The sequence below is a fragment of the Sorex araneus genome, chromosome 6 (assembly GCF_027595985.1).
Source record: "Sorex araneus isolate mSorAra2 chromosome 6, mSorAra2.pri, whole genome shotgun sequence".
Lineage (NCBI taxonomy): Eukaryota > Metazoa > Chordata > Mammalia > Eulipotyphla > Soricidae > Sorex > Sorex araneus.
This window is the reverse complement of record NC_073307.1, coordinates 96,204,585-96,219,882: the sequence shown is the minus strand read 5'-3', so window position 1 is coordinate 96,219,882 and position 15,298 is coordinate 96,204,585. Positions and strand designations below refer to the sequence as shown.

The 15,298-nt window shown below is 56.5% G+C and overlaps 1 protein-coding gene across 1 annotated transcript; it reads right to left on the bottom strand.

Annotated features, from left to right (window-relative positions):
- Positions 1–331: 331 nt before the first annotated feature.
- ADSL (adenylosuccinate lyase) lies at positions 332–14,118 on the bottom strand. Its single transcript, XM_004610717.3, has 13 exons — positions 13,928–14,118; positions 12,390–12,593; positions 11,553–11,597; positions 10,534–10,613; positions 9,402–9,573; positions 9,282–9,328; positions 8,601–8,691; positions 7,813–7,882; positions 5,958–6,105; positions 4,900–4,990; positions 3,864–3,953; positions 2,971–3,147; positions 332–1,568 (listed from the first exon to the last, which is right to left on the bottom strand). The coding sequence occupies exons 1-13, from the start codon at positions 14,102–14,104 to the stop codon at positions 1,482–1,484; spliced, it is 1,479 nt and encodes a 492-aa protein (XP_004610774.2). The 5' UTR covers positions 14,105–14,118; the 3' UTR covers positions 332–1,481.
- Between the last annotated feature and the right edge of the window lie 1,180 nt (positions 14,119–15,298).

Genomic DNA, 15,298 nt, shown 5'->3' with positions numbered 1-15,298 from the left:
GCCCAGGAAGAAAATTCCGCAGAATCACCCAACCCTGGGGACCACACGTCTAAGTGGGAGTCAGAGGGAGATTGCTCCTGGACCCCTCACTCAGTGCTGGGGTGCAGCTCCTGCAGGGGTCCATTCACCCCCACGTGCATGCCTCAGATGCAGCTGGGTACTTCCTTGTCAGTACTGGAGCGTCCATGAAACACTTCTCCCCCCCACCCCAACCTGTCCCCCTGTCCCCCTCCGTGGCGCCTGCGGCTGATTTCTCCCGGCTTCTCGGGTTGAGCCTCCAAAATGCAACCTAATGTCAGGAGTGCGGGCCAGTCAGAGACAGCAGCTTTCCCAGACACAGCAGCACCTTTAATGTGAAACACCCCGAAACGGCAGCCACTTCGGGTGCAGACGGAGTTCAAGGCTTACTCTCCCCAGCCCTCCCAAGCTGTGGTTACGAAGTTTCAATCCACTTAGGTTAGATGAAATCTTATTTTACCGAAGAAATATACTGGCCGGTCACCCACGAACACAATTCCTTTTATCTAATTTATTTGTATGTGCGTGGTGCCAAATTGTGTGTGAGTGTGTAGACTGAAGCCCAGGCAGGCCTGAAGCAGTCAACATGCTCGCCCCACCCCTGCCACTCTTTACCTTCACCTCTGCTGAAACAAAAAACACAGCAAGGGCTGGAATGATAACACAGCAGGGAGGGCGTTTACCTTGCACGCGGCCGACCCCGGTTCGATTCCCAGCATCCCATAGGGTCCCCCGAGCACCACCAGGGGTAATTCCTGAGTGCAGAGCCAGGAGTAACCCCTGTGCATCGCTGGGTGTGACCCGAAAAGAAAAAAAAAAAAAAACCACAGGGACGAAGGACTCGGGACAGAGCCCGTGGCGTAACTCCCCTGCGCTTTCCTGCTGGGCCGATCTCTATCATCACCGACTACAGTGGGCACTGCAGTCTCTTACCCGCTGCCTGGATGTGACTGAGACCCAATTAGCATTTCCTTGATATCAAGCCTTACCAAAAGACCGTGAAGAGAGACTCAAGTTGGGCTGAGCAGGTCCAATAATCTTATCAGTCACCCTGAGAACCTGCTGTAGCGCCAAGTTTCCTGATGCATTTTAGCCCAATGGAACTGAAACAAAGGCATTCAACGACGCTGGATTGAGTTCAGGTGGTTTTGCTAAACCGGATTAAATTCAACCTCCGCAGAGAGGACTGGGGATTTGTTTACTGACTCAGAAGCCCAGGAAGGCAAGTGTGAAAGGCCTTGCTGGGACACTGCCGAGAAAACATGGCCCACCTGGCTGTCCGCCACGGACACCGACGCTGCTATAGCCAGTGTCCACCTCGGGCGGTAAACCCAAAGAAATGTGAAAGCGCCATGGAAGGGGGAAAAAAAGTATTAACTGAAGATAACAATTCTTGAGGTAAAATGAGGCACTTCTGAAAAGTTACCAAAGTCACGATGATTCTGTTTAATTTCCTTCCGGCTCTAAAGACGCAACTCTGCCTTCACCTTCATTACACTTTCGTAGGGCTTTAGCAGGGGATACACCTCCTCTTCTAGGAACCTCTGAACCTAGAGGAAAGGAAGAGGAAAGCAAAGAGAAGAAAAGGTGAATCTGGATAATGGTTTTCCCCCACCATGTCAGTTTACACTACTGAAACTTAATGTGAGATTTTTTCCCCTTTTGGTTTTTGGGCCATAACAGCAGTGTTCAGGGCTCACTCCTGACTCCGCACTCAGGAATTACTCCTGGCGGTGCTCGGGGGACCATATGGGATGCCGGGGATCAAACCCATGTTGGCTGTGTGCAAGGGAAATGCCCTACCCATTGCACTACCATTCTGGCCCCGTATCTCTTCATCTTTAAAACCCCAGAATTAAACGCAGTACCTCATCAACTAGTCTGCACACTGTGGAATTTTTATTTCCTGGGGGGAGAGGGAGTGCATTTTTTATTGGGGTGGGGACAGGGACACACAGCACATGGAGGGGTGTTCAGGGCTCAAACCCCAAGCTACCTGCGTGCATTTTATTTACACATTTATTTTGGTTTTGGGGCCACACCAAGTGGTGCTTAGGGGTTACATGTGGTTCTGCACTCAGTAACCATTCCTGGTGGGCTCGGGGGACCCTACAGGATGCTGGGGATTGAACCTGGGTTGGCCGCGTGCAAGGCAAACACCCTCTTCACTGCACTATCGCTCCAGCTTCACCGTTGAGCTCTTTATCCAGCCCTCGGTAAATGTGTTTGCGTTAACTTTGCAGTTCTTCAAAAGGCCCAGAAGAAAGTGATAAGCATTACTTCCCATGAGTGGCTAGCCAGGTGGCCCAGTCAAAACCACGCAGGGAGAGACGCGCTTTTATCCAACGAGCCAGTGAAGGCCAGGTGGCACAACTGAAGCCAGATTTCCCTGCGAGGGGCTGGAGCAATAGCACAGCGGGTAGGGCGTTTGCCTTACACACGGCCAACCCGGGTTCGATTCTTAGTATCCCATATGGTCCCCTGAGCACCGCCAGGGGTAATTCCTGAGTGCAGAGCCAGGAGTAACCCCTGTGCATTGTTGTGTGTGACCCAAAAAGCAAAAAAAAAAAAAAAAAAAAAAAGATTTCCCTGACAGCAGAACCTGCCCTTGGACTGACACCATGTGCGCGAGACCAAGTATCCCCGGGCAGGGAGTGGCAAACTCCCCTACCCCTCAACCACCGCCCGGGGTGCTGGGCAGATCCAGGGGATGTTTCAGAAGCCTTGGGTGCGGGTGGGGCACTTTCTGCCTGCTCACTCAGAGCTAAGGAAGGCTTCCAGAGGGAAAGAGGGCAGCAGCCAGAGAAGCTGGGCCATCTCTGCTCCAGATGCGAAGAGACCAGAGAAATCCAGCTCAAATCTTCACCTTCCGGCCGCCGGCTCTACGGCGCTGGATTCTGGGTGGCTCCTCTGCCAAGGCCCTGTGGCCGCTGAGGCTGCCCTGACGCTTACCTGCTGGGAGGACCGGCCGGTGAACGAGGACGGGTCCAGCAATTGGTCCAGCTGGGAGTGGATGGGACTGAAGTAGGCATCAGCCTGGATCCGCTGGATGAGGTCATTGTCACCCCCTTCCTGCTTGACCACGGCAGCGGCCTGCTGGGACAGCACCCTGATTTTCTCGTGACAGTCCTGGAAGAGAGCACAGCCTTGCTGAGAAGCTCGCTGGGCGCCCCGATGCCCCAGGTGACCCCACACTTCACGCTCCTGCGGGCCCCAAGGTGAAGGGGGGGCAGCGTCACAGCCGGACCCCCGAGATCTGGACTGACAACATCGGGAAGAGATGGATGTGGGGACCACCTGCTCTGGGTGCTCCGTGCCTCGCATTTCCTATGCTCGCCCAGTGGCGGAGCTGTTCCTTTTTGGGTCACACCCGGCGATGCACAGAGGTTACTCCTGGCTCTGCACTCAGGAATTAAAACCCAGGTCGGCTGCATGCAAGGCAGATGCCCTACCCGCTGTGCTATCGCTCCAGCCCTAAGGAGCCTGTTCTTCACAGGAGGGAGGAAGGACAGGGGACGTGGGACACACACCCCCTGGCTCCCATGCTCGAAAATCATCCCTGGTGATTCAAGGGACCATGGACAGTGCCAGGGGCTGGAACTGTGTTGTGCTGTGCGCTAGGCAAGAGCCTGAACCCTGTACTCTGAGGCCCACTGAACCTTTTCTCCCAGTGACTAAGCGAGTCACATGTTGGAATGGGGCAGAGAGGGGATGCTGAGGCCTGAATCTGGGGCATTCACACATGCCAAGGACACGTACTCAGAGCCCGGGTGACACAGGTCTCGAGCCACCCCCTCTGCGGGAGGGTGGAGCGCGCGGGCCTTCGGGGAGCAGGGGCTACGCACCTGGCGGCTGGCCCCGGCTTTCACCATGGCCATGATGATATTCTCCGTGGCCATGAAAGGCAGCTCCTGCCGAATGCGCCGCTCGATGACCTGTGGGAACGGATGAGGGCCAGAGAGGAAGGTGACAAATCACAGCCGGAGTAAGGTGTCACCTCTGGGCAGCAAAGGACCCCGCAGGGACGCGGACCACCGTAGCGAGAAAGAAAGAGCATTTTGCGTCCGAGTTTTTCAGTTTTCTTATGAACTTGTAATTATTTTGATTTTTATGAAAAGGGAAAATGGAGTACATAAATTTTAAAAGTTGCTTCACTGGAATGATTCTGGAAGCTTTGCGCGTGCCTGAGCTAAGTGCAGCCACGAGGGACGGCTGGTGGGAATGAACCGGTAGCCCAAGACCTCCACAGGCCAGCAGTCAATGCTGCCCCTTCCCCAGAGCTGACCACCCAGGCGGGCAGGCGGCTGGAGCCGAGTCAACTGCCCCCTTCCTATCAACGTGTCTGCGAACCCCCACGGGAGTTAAATTACAAGCCCAAGAACAAGCTTCAGCTGGGAAGAGCCAGGGGCCAGCACAGCGCCCAGCTCACCCCGGAGCAGAAAACACGACATCCCCATCCTACACCAAGCCCCAGAGTGCGTTCTCTCTACTGCTGCTATCATTGACACCGTAGGGCTGTGGGGGGGGGGGGGGGCTGGGCGCAATGAACTGTGGGGAGTCGGTCGAACTCAGTGTTTTAGCATCGTGGTTTTTTTTTTTTTTTTTTGGCTTTTTGGGTCACACCTGGCGATGCACAGGGGTTACTCCTGGCTCTGCACTCAGGAATTACCCCTGGCTGTGCTCAGGGGACCATATGGGATGCTGGGATTTGAACCCGGGTCGGCCGCGTGCAAGGCAAACGCCCTACCCGCTGTGCTATCTCTCCAGCCCCAGCATCGTGCTTTTAACCGAGGTTCTTGGGTCGGGTATGTAGGTAGGTGGTAAAGTGAGTGTCTAGCCACAGTGTAATAGCCCAGTAAGAAACGTAATTGAGGCTCTTACTTTGGGGTACACCACCAATCCTTCAGAAATGTTCTGCAGTGTGTTCAGTATAGTATCTGCAGTGAGGAAGGCCTCAGCCAAACAGATCCGTCTAGAAAACAAACAGCCGCCTCAGTTATCGCTATAAACAATAACAGTGAAATGCAGGTGAGGTGTGGCCCAGACGTGGAGGCCAGGGACTGAACCCGGGGCCATCCCCGCCCGCTGACGGCTCATCCCGGATTCCCTGCAGAAAACATCTTTCATCACTTTACAACCATATCTGAGGACCCCCAAATCCACACCCCCAGCAGCAGACATGCACCCAACCGGACAGCACCCCCTGCTGACCCAAGGGCACCTCAAGCCGGACTCAATCGGTCACATTTCACTGCGGCACGCGGACCCACCCCTCCTCACCCCCGACGAGAGGAACCATCACCCCGACGCTAAGCTGATCAGTGGCCCCGGGCAGCAGCTGCACTGCCCTGGCCCTGCACACCTGGCATCTACTCATGCGGGCCTGTGTCTGTGCAAGGTGAAGCTCACGGTCTTCCCGGGGCCTGAGCGACGTACGAATCCTAACACCCTGTATGAAGGGTCAGGCCCTCGCCTCCACGCAGCCGGCCCGACTGCCATCCCCGGCACCCCTTAGAGCTCCCAAGTGCAGAGCCAGGAGTGAGCCCGAGTACTGAGAGCCGAAAGCCCAAAACGCAAAAGCAAACCCGGGACAAGGATGCAGCGCACACGCGATGCCGGAGGCTGCGTGCACCAAGGCCTCCAGGTGTGACCCCCAAACACCACCTGAGCTACGGAGAAACCAGAACAAGGCGTCTAGGCCTTAACGTGCCCCCCACACTGTGGAGCTTCCCAGGACCCTCTGGGCTCCCTCCTCAGGACTCCTCATGAGTGAACATGCTTCACCCCTGCACTCCTGTGAGTGAACACTCTTCACCCTGCCACTCCCGTGAGTGAACACGCTTCACCCTGACACTCCCCGCCATGCTCCACCCCTGAGCCCCGCTCGGGATGAGCCTCCGCTCCCGTCCCCAACTCGCTTCAGGGAGGCCGGCACTGACCGGTTGGCACTGTCGTCCAGCGTGCGTTCAAACCACTGCACGGCGGCCGTCTGCAGCGGGTCCGTGAGCAGCGCCATGAGATGCCGGGCCAGGCTGCAGCAGCGCTCGGAGCGCATGGGGTTCCGCTTGTAGGGCATCGCGCTGGAGCCTGTGGGGCGGGCAGAGACGTATTTCAGAGGCCGGGGCCAGTGCCGGGCACGGCTGAGGCCAGCTCCAGCACAGGGCTGGGGGATTGGTGGGGATCGAGGTCACAGCGGGGCAGGGTTCAGGTTTGTGTAGGAGGTTTAGGCTTAGAGTTCCAGTTCAAAGCTGAAAACCCAAGTATCAGACAACTGTTAAATTTAGGATAAAGCACAGTCCAGGTTATGTGTTAGGTTTGCCTATGTTTATATTTAGAAACAAAAGGAGAGAGATTATTAAAGTTAAGTTTACTGGTGGATTTAGAAATACGGTCAGATTTAGAAAAGGTTTAGGTGTAAACATCAAATCTAACACCTCCACAAACCTAACCAAGCCCCAACCTAATCCTATCCTGAATCTAGCCTGGGTTTATAAGTTCCAATTAGCCTAACTTTAGCAATTGTGACATACTTAATATTTAATTTGAACACAGCAAAACCGAACACAAAACCTTAATACTAACAAGAACAGTAACCAGAGCCCTACACCTAACCTAGTCCTAAACTTTTCCATCAGCCTACATTAAACAATCGACCCATACGTAACTGGCATTTTGAAATATGAAGACAAAAAAATCTAACACTTAACACTTGCACACACCTAACCCCAGCCCCAATCCTAACCATATACAGAACCTGAGTGAACCCTAGGCCTAAACCTAACAATCAGACTAAACTTAACCATCAACCCATTCTTGCATTTTTGAGTTAAACACAGGAAAACCAAACACGTCAGCCCTACGCAATCTTGGCTCCTCACCTAGAGTAAACCTGAACCCAGCCTAGACTCATCACTTCCAATCAGCCTGAATTGAACAACTTCCCTATACTCGCTTGCATTGAGAACTATGAAGAGAAAACTTAACCCTAACCCAATCCTCACCTACCCCATGCTGACTACGACGGCAGATTATGCCTACGACTACCCATCAACTTAAATTTAATAACTGCCCTATACATTACTTTCATGCTGGGAATCGAACCTGGTCGACCGCGTGCAAGGCAAACACCCTACCCGCTGTGCTATCGCTCCAGCCTCTCATTTCTAAATTTAAAGCCAAACCTAACATCTAGTCCTTACACAAACCTAACTCCAGTCCTAGGCCTGACCTAACCTAACCTGATAGTAAACCCTGAGCAGACTTCCAACTAGCCTAAATTTAACAAACACCCTATACTGACCTTGCAGATTTAATTTTGGAAACAGCAAAACCTAATCCCTACAGACACCTAACCTAGCCCTAGTCCTTATGCAAACCTGACACTTGCCCAAGCCGAAAACTACCAATTACCCTGCATATGACAGTCCCCTATGCATTCCCTTTAAATCCACACACAGCCAAACCTGACATCTGAGCCTTCACCAATACAACCCTGCCCTCAGCTCCAACCCGAACCCTTCGCTAACCCAGACCCGAGCATAAACCTACAAATTAGCCTAAATTAAAAACTGCCCAATAATTAACTTCCATTTTTAGCCCTGGACACAGCAAAATCTAATACCTAAGCCCTACACAAGCCTGAACCCTAACCCCAGCCCTGGCAACCTTGAACCTGGCCCAGCCTCCAAACTTCAGTGCGCCTGAACTTAACAACCGCCCGACACTCCCGTTGCACTTTGCGCTACGAGCACGGAATCCCTCCACGGGCCTACGTGCAGCCCGGGGCCCACTCACCGATCTGCTGTTTTTCAAAGGGCTCTTCCATCTCCTTGAGGTTGGCCAGGAGTCGGATGTCGGTGCAGATCTGGGGAGAGCGGGGACACAGGCATCACCCCACGCTGGGTGGCGCGGGGACGGGGAAGCAAGGGCTGGCGTACTCGGGTGGGTGCGGGGGTTGGGGGAGCACCTGCACGGCCCAGTGCCCCAGAGGACTCTCCTTTCTCCTGAAGAGCCCGGGGTGACAAGTTCAGGGAATGCAAATGTGGAGCAGGCAGAGGATGGGCGAGAGCACCAAGGCGCAGGCACTGGCCTGGCGTGGGACTACAGGCACGGCGACCCCGCTCGCACCCGGCCCGGCACGTGGCCACTAAGCGCCTCCAGGGCTGATCCCCGCATACCGAGCCAGGTGTGGCCCCCAAACAGAACAGAAGGGCGATGTGGGAAGAGAGAGGCCAGACGAAACGGAAGGAGAACGCCTGTCACGGTCTCTCCCTTAAACCACCTCAGTGCTCCTGGGGGGGGCTGTGGGATTTGGCCCAGCAGCAGGACGCTGGCCTGCGGGACACCCGGCTTTGACCCCTGGGACTGTGCATGGACCTGGGAAACGTTCCAGGGCCAGGACGTCGTTGTTCCCTGGCACAGCACACGCTTCGCACGTGTGAGTGAGGCCCTGGGTTCAACCGCCTACCACACCACGCACACGCAGGAGGCGCACACACAACGGAGCACCAGAGCCTTCCGCCCGGGCCCCGGAGACGGGGTCCCCAGCCTGGGCTGCCTGTCCCCACGCTGCCGGCACTCACCTTGTGCACGGAAGCCCCCAGGCTCGCCAGCACGGACAGAACCTCAATGTCCACTTTCCGGGTGTACGTCTGGCCCGTGATGATGAAAGCCCTGGAAAGCATTTCAGAGATTCTGGGGAGTCTGAGCTCAGCCTTACTGGCCGACAAGGCACCCCGAGTCCAGCTCACCGGCCACTGGCTCGCCGGCCAACACTTCGCCCTCCCCTCCCGCTGAGGCGCGGGCAGCTCCCCTTGCCCGGGGACACAAGGTCCCGACAGCTTCACCAGGCGGCCAGGAGGAGCCAGTGTGGCTTTAATGGCCCCCGGAGGAAAGGGTCAGCTTCACACTGACCCACTGGAGGTTGCCGACAGTGTGGGTGAGACTGACCGGCCTCCTTGTCACTCACCATCCAGATCTACTCCGAAACACATGTAGGAGCTGGGCAGAGGCTAGCAGTGAGGGCTCGTGCCTTGCGTCTGGCTGACCGGGCTCAAGGCCCACTAAGCAGTACTGGGGTGACCCCTGGGCACCCAACCCTCAAACCTCCTTGCCGGCAAAAATAGAATCCAGACACTAAGAAAATAAAAGCTGGGTCAGAGACCGGAGGTAAGGGCTGTGAGGACAAAGGAAGACAAAGCCCCCAACTCTAGGTGACCCCCAGCAACACGATGGCCGTGAGCTTTTCCCCGCCCTTCACCTACCTCTTGAATCCCGCCTTCTCCGTCACCATCCTGTCAAGCTGCTCTACCTGGGAGAGAGACACGCGTGACTCCTTCCGAGTCACACCCGGCCAGCCCGGACGCCCGCCGCTCTCCGCGTACCTTCTGGTGGTCTCCTTCGAAGAGCTGCAGGAAGCTGGCCTGCGTGCCCGTGGTGCCCTTCACGCCCCGGAAGCGCAGCTCCTCCCGGACCCGCTTCAGGCCCTGCAGGTCCATGCAGAGGTCCTGGATCCAGAGGCAGCAACGTTTGCCCACGGTGGTCAGCTGGGCAGGCCTGAAAGACACCCGCAGCAGGAAACTCCCATGCCCATGTGATCGGCTGTGACAGCGGACACCCAGGGACCCTGGAAGCCCGCAGAGTAAGCCACAAGCACCCCCGACAGCTGACTCCATCCCAGAACGGGGCGGGGATGGCTCCCGGTGGTGCTCAGTGGGGACCATATATGGTGCCAGGGATTCCAGGGGGGTCAGCTGCATGCAAGGCAAGTACCTTAACCTCTGCCCGACCCCTCAGGCTTCAGAGACAATTTTATTAGGTCTCTATGATCAATGACTCGAGGCCCTAGCTTGAAGGCAGGTTTCCGTCCGGGCGGCACTCCTACCTGGCGGTGCTCGGGGGCCGCTCCCAGGGCTCGGGCTACTGAGCTGCGTCTCCAGCCCACGTTAAGGTTGTTAACTCAGCAGGTTTCCCTAATTAAAGGAAACGCATCTGTAAGGCAGACGTTAGCACAGTGCTGTGCCACGAATGCTGCCAGCTGGGATTCAATGCGGCTGGGCCCAGCTCCAGCCTGGCACCATCGGTCCCCCCAGCACCTCCAGGAGCGATGCCCGAGCAACACCGGGCGTGCCGCCTCCGCCCCAATGAGCTTAAGCAAAGGCCTGAGATTCAACAAGCTCAAGGTTTCGGTGGCAAAGTTGTCACCGTCACCGTCATCCCGTTGCTCGACGGGCACCAGTAACGTCTCCATCGAAGACTTACTGTTTTTGACATACTGACTACGCCACGGGTAGCTTGCCAGGCTCTGCCATGCGGGTGGGATACTCTTAGTAGCTTGCCAGGCTCTCCGAGAGGGGTGGAGGAATCAAACCCATGTTGGGTGCAAGGCAAACGCCCTACCCGCTGTGCTACTGCTCCAGCCCGAGGTGGCAAAGTTAGATTAAAAAAAAAAAAAAACCAAAACCAAAGAAAAGCCAGATGCACCCACACAAGCCCAGGGAGAGGCACGTCACTCACTGGAAATGCGTGAAGCCCAGGGTGGGCAGGTCGGCTCGTTCCTTGGCAAAATCAGCAAGTCGAGAGATCACTCTGGCGAGCTATGGGAGAGAGCACAGTGGGGAGAGGGCCACGACACAGCCAGGAATAGATGCCTGAGAAGAGTTTACCTAAAGTCACACCTCTGGTTCGAGAAATACAGAGGATAGACAAAGCGTCCCTCCAATTTTGCATTTTCAAGTGCCACCAGGGCAACCAACGCTTGAAAACAGAGTTGGCACCTGAAAAAGCCAGACAGGAGCGGGTAGGGTACGGCGGGTACGGCTCTTCAGTGCCTGCGTGCAGCAGACCAGGCTCGATCCCTGGCACTCCACACGGTCCCCCAAGACCATCCCTGAGCACAGCCGGGTGTGGCCCCCAAACAAACAAAAATGACAAAAGAACAAAAAACAAAACCCAACTAAACAAAAACAGTTGCTTTTCTATTTAACTGGCTTGTTAGTGCAGAGAGAGAACAAAGTCATAAACCTGAGCCAGGCTTTAAAGTGGTCACTTCCAGGACCAGCAGTACAAGGGCAGGGAATTCACCTTGTACACGGCTGAGCCAAGATTAATTCCTGGCATTCCGTATGGTCCTCCCAGTCCACCTGGAGAGGCTTTTTTTTTTTTCTTTTTGGGTCACACCTGGTGATGCACAAGGGTTACTCCTGGCGTTGCTCAGGGGACCCTAGGGGATACTGGGAATCAAACCCGGGTCAGCCGCGTGCAAGGCAAACGCCCTACCTGCTATGCTATTGCTCTAGCCCCGGAGAGATTCTTGAGTGCAGAGCCAGGCATAAACCCTGAGCACCCCGGGGTACGGCCAAAAACAACAACAAAAATGTCCACTGCCAGCATGTTAACCCAGCAAGAGAAAACTGGTCCTACACATCAGACGTAAAGCTATTCCCTAAGTGATCACCTATTTACATGGTGTCGATTTTCTCATGAGCGGCGCCATTTCCTATCACAGGCAACCTCAGGCTTTTCCCAATCCTCACCTTTGGCAGAAGCAGGTCAAACGCATTTCTAAGAATAATCAGGTCCTGCAAACAGGAAAAAGCAATAATCTTGCGTTATTAAATACTTTGCTCAGTATTATCTCACGTTTTTTTTTTTTTTGCCATCACACACTCAGCCTTCCAGTGAGTTGTCTTTCCTACAATTAAATTCTCACGGTACAAGGCAGAAAACGCCACCAGCACCTCAGAAAGAGATACCACCCGGCTCTGGAAGCAACAAACCCTTCAGAGCCACAAAGCTCCAGTCCCGAGGGACCAAAAATAACTGGAAAATTCGATGGTGCAGGTTCTCACCCCCCAACACAGAGCATGTGTTCGGGTCAACAAAATCTCGACCTTCCCAGAGACATGACTGACACTGCCTCCCCCTTGACTCCCCCCGCCCCCCAGTGCTGGGGATCAAACCCAGGGTGCCCCACATGCAAGGAAATAAACATTTGACCACAGAGCTACTGCTTAGGCTCAGAAGGCGTGTCTGGAGGCCGGAAAAGTAGTTCAGTGGTTGGACACTTGCCTCGCATTCGGCCAACCAGAGTTCGACCCCGCAGCCGGCCAGGAGTAAGCCCTGAGCACCCTGGATGTGGCTAGAGAGCAGGCTGTGCAGCCAGGGGTTCAGGGGCTGACCCCTGCACAGAACCAGGAGCTGCCCGGGGACAGTCAGCTGTGGCCCCAGCCCACGCAGGAAGGCCAGCTGCAGTCTTAGGTCAGGCGCATCTCACCAGGTCGCCAGGACTTCGGTTCCATTCCCCCACCCCACCAAAACAGAAAATTCCCGTGCCCCGAGACCCCCTCCCTGCAGGCCCGAGGTGCCCTTACGGTGTTGTCGCCCACATAGCAGGAGGTGGCACCCAGGTGGATGATGCCCGCGGCCTTCGGGCAGCAGTGGCCGAAGGTGTGCACATGCGCCATGACGTCGTGCCGCAGCCGCTGCTCCTCCTCGGCCGCCAGGGCGAAGTCGATGTTGTCCAGGTTGGCCCGCATCTCCTGCAGCTGCTCCTCCGTGATGGGCAGCCCCAGGGCCTGCGGGCGGGGCACGCAGGTCAGCGGAGCTCGGGGAACGCGCCGCCCCGCGGAGACGCTCAAAATCCGCATCCTGGGGCCAGAACGGTGGCACAGCGGGGAGGGCGTCTGCCTTGCACGTGGCTGGCCCGAGTTCAATCCCTGGCACCCCTTATAGTCCCCTATGCACCGCCAGGAGTAATTCCTGAGCACAGAGCCAGGAGGAACCCCTGAGCATCAGGGAGTGTGGCCGCCCCGCCCCCAGAAAAGTCAAAACCCGCATCCTCTCGGCAGTGTGGAGACCAAGCAAAGAACCTGGGCCCTGGCGGCTCTGAGTTTCACTTAACAGTATGAGGGCTCTTTGCTCCCAGCAACGACCTGGGTCGAGTTTTGGGTGCATGTGACAGACAGGCAGGTAGAAAGTCAGGGCACACGCTCCTGAGAAAGCACAGCACACTTTGGCCGCCTTGCTGCTGGCTATGGGGCCATACCTGACGCTGCTCAGGGGCCTTTTGCAGTGTCAGGTCCACTTACAAAGCAAGTGGACTTTGCACTGTACTATCCCCCTAGCTGGTATTACTGTCTTTTATCTCTCATGGGCACCTAAGTCCAGTTTAGGAACTCTCTCCCCACACCCCTCACCTGCACGAGCGCTCCACCCTAAGGGGCTGCTCTGAGGGTTCCTGAGCTATCAATGTGCAGTGCGGGCACTGAATCAATCAACGCGAGCTATCAGGGCATCAATGTACTTCCCTGGGTGCTGTGATTGAGGAGGAGGTACATCTAGGGTGTAAGTTTCTTTTTTTGGAGGGGGGTGTTGGTGGGAGAGGAGCCTTACTGCCCAGCTACCAGAGCTCCCCTGGACTTGAGGTCACCGCCCTGCCGTCTGCAGTGGGCAGAGTGGCTGCAGTGGCATTTGCCTCTGAAACGCGATAGCCGCCTGGGTCACCGCGACTCATCCGTGGCTATTTCTGAATCACGGCGGTCAGAGAAGCCACCAACGCCCAGCACGCGCAAGAGGGGGTATGTGCAAGAGCGGCCAGGTGCAAGGGGCGTCAGGTGCAGGGGGGCGGGACAAGGGCAAGGGGGGACACGAGCAAGGGGGACAAGTGCAAGGGAGGACACGTGCAAGAGGGGCCAGGTGCGGGGCGGGGGACAGGGATGGGGGGACACGAGCAAGGGGAACAAGTGCAAGGGAGGACATGCGCAAGAGGGGGCAGGTGCAAAACGGGGATAGGTGGAAAGGGGGGCAGGTGCAACGGGGGGGCTCGGTGAAAGCGGGGGTCACGTGCAAGAGGGACCACGTGCAAGGGGCAGCTCCTCCGCTCCCGGGCGCGGGGGTCCAGGACCTTTACCTGCTCGGCCTCCGCCAGCCACAGCCAGAGCTGCCGCCACGTGCGGAACTTGAACCTGTCGCTGAACACGAAGCACATCTCCGGGCTGGCGTAGCGGGAGGCCAGCGGCGAGCGGTAGCTGTCCTGGCCGCACGCGGCCCCCGGCGCGCACCGGTCACCCGCCGCCGCCGCCGCCATGTCTCCAATCGCGGCGAGAGCGGAAGCGGAAGCGGAAGTGTAGGGGCGGGACTGTCTCCGCCGGGCCCCGCCCCCCGGGTTCCGGGCGCCGCGGCGAGAGTGTGGCGGCGGCGGGGGCGCTGCGGCTGCGCGCGGCCGAGGCGAGCACGGGAGGGGCAGGGAGGGGTGGGGCGGGGAGGGGCGGGGGCGCAGCCGCGAAGATGCTCCCGGTGCGGAGAAGCTGGGCTTGGGCCCTCTGACCAGCAGGGCCGCGGTCCTGCACCCGCGATGCTGGGTGCAGCTCCCAGCACACGCCCACCCAATCCACAAAAATATTCCGCGGCTGATCAGTCATAACAAAGTCCTCCAGTGTTTGTGGAGGACTGCCCACGGGCAGACAGAAACAGCTCGACCCACGTGACCGCACTGGAGGCTAACTCGGAGGGCGGGAGGAGCGACAGCACAGTCCATTGGGCCTTTGCCTTGCACGCGGCTGACCCGTGTGGTCCCCCAAGCACCACCGGGAGTTAGTGATTCCTGAGTGCAGAGCCAGGAGTAACAACCCCCCCACCCTGCCCGGGCATCTCGGGGTGTGGCCCCCCCACACACACACAATCTTGTTTGTTGCAGCAAAATAGCAAATGGAATTAGCAAAAAATAGTTCAGTACAAGTAAATTTGCGAAAATTGCTCTGCCTCACAATGACCTTATTTATTTATTTTTTTGCTTTTTGGGTCTCACCTGGCGATGCACAGGGGTTACTCCTGGCTTTGCACTCAGGAGTTACTCCTGGCGGTGCTCAGGGGACCATATGGGATGCTGGGGATCGAACCCGGGTTGGCCGTGTGCAAGGCAAATGCCCTACCTGCTGTGCTATCGCTCTAGCCCTCACAATGACCTTATTAATGTCATTGGGAACAACATTTTTTTTTAAATAATTGGGTAAGATGTCACATTTGATTGGACTATAAAGATGCAGAGAAATACTAAATACAAAAGCCATAAGATGGGCCCTAGTGGTGGTGCTCTTGTTTTGAGGCCCACACCCAGTGGTGCTCAGGACTCAATCCTGGCTCTTGCTCAGGGATGCCTCCTGTTGGTGCCTTAGGGACCATATGCGGTGCCCCAGCCTTGAACCAGGGCGCAAAGCAGATACCTTAACCTCTGTCTGATCTATCCAGCCCCACGTGGTGTTCTTAAGAAAAAAGTAAAGTT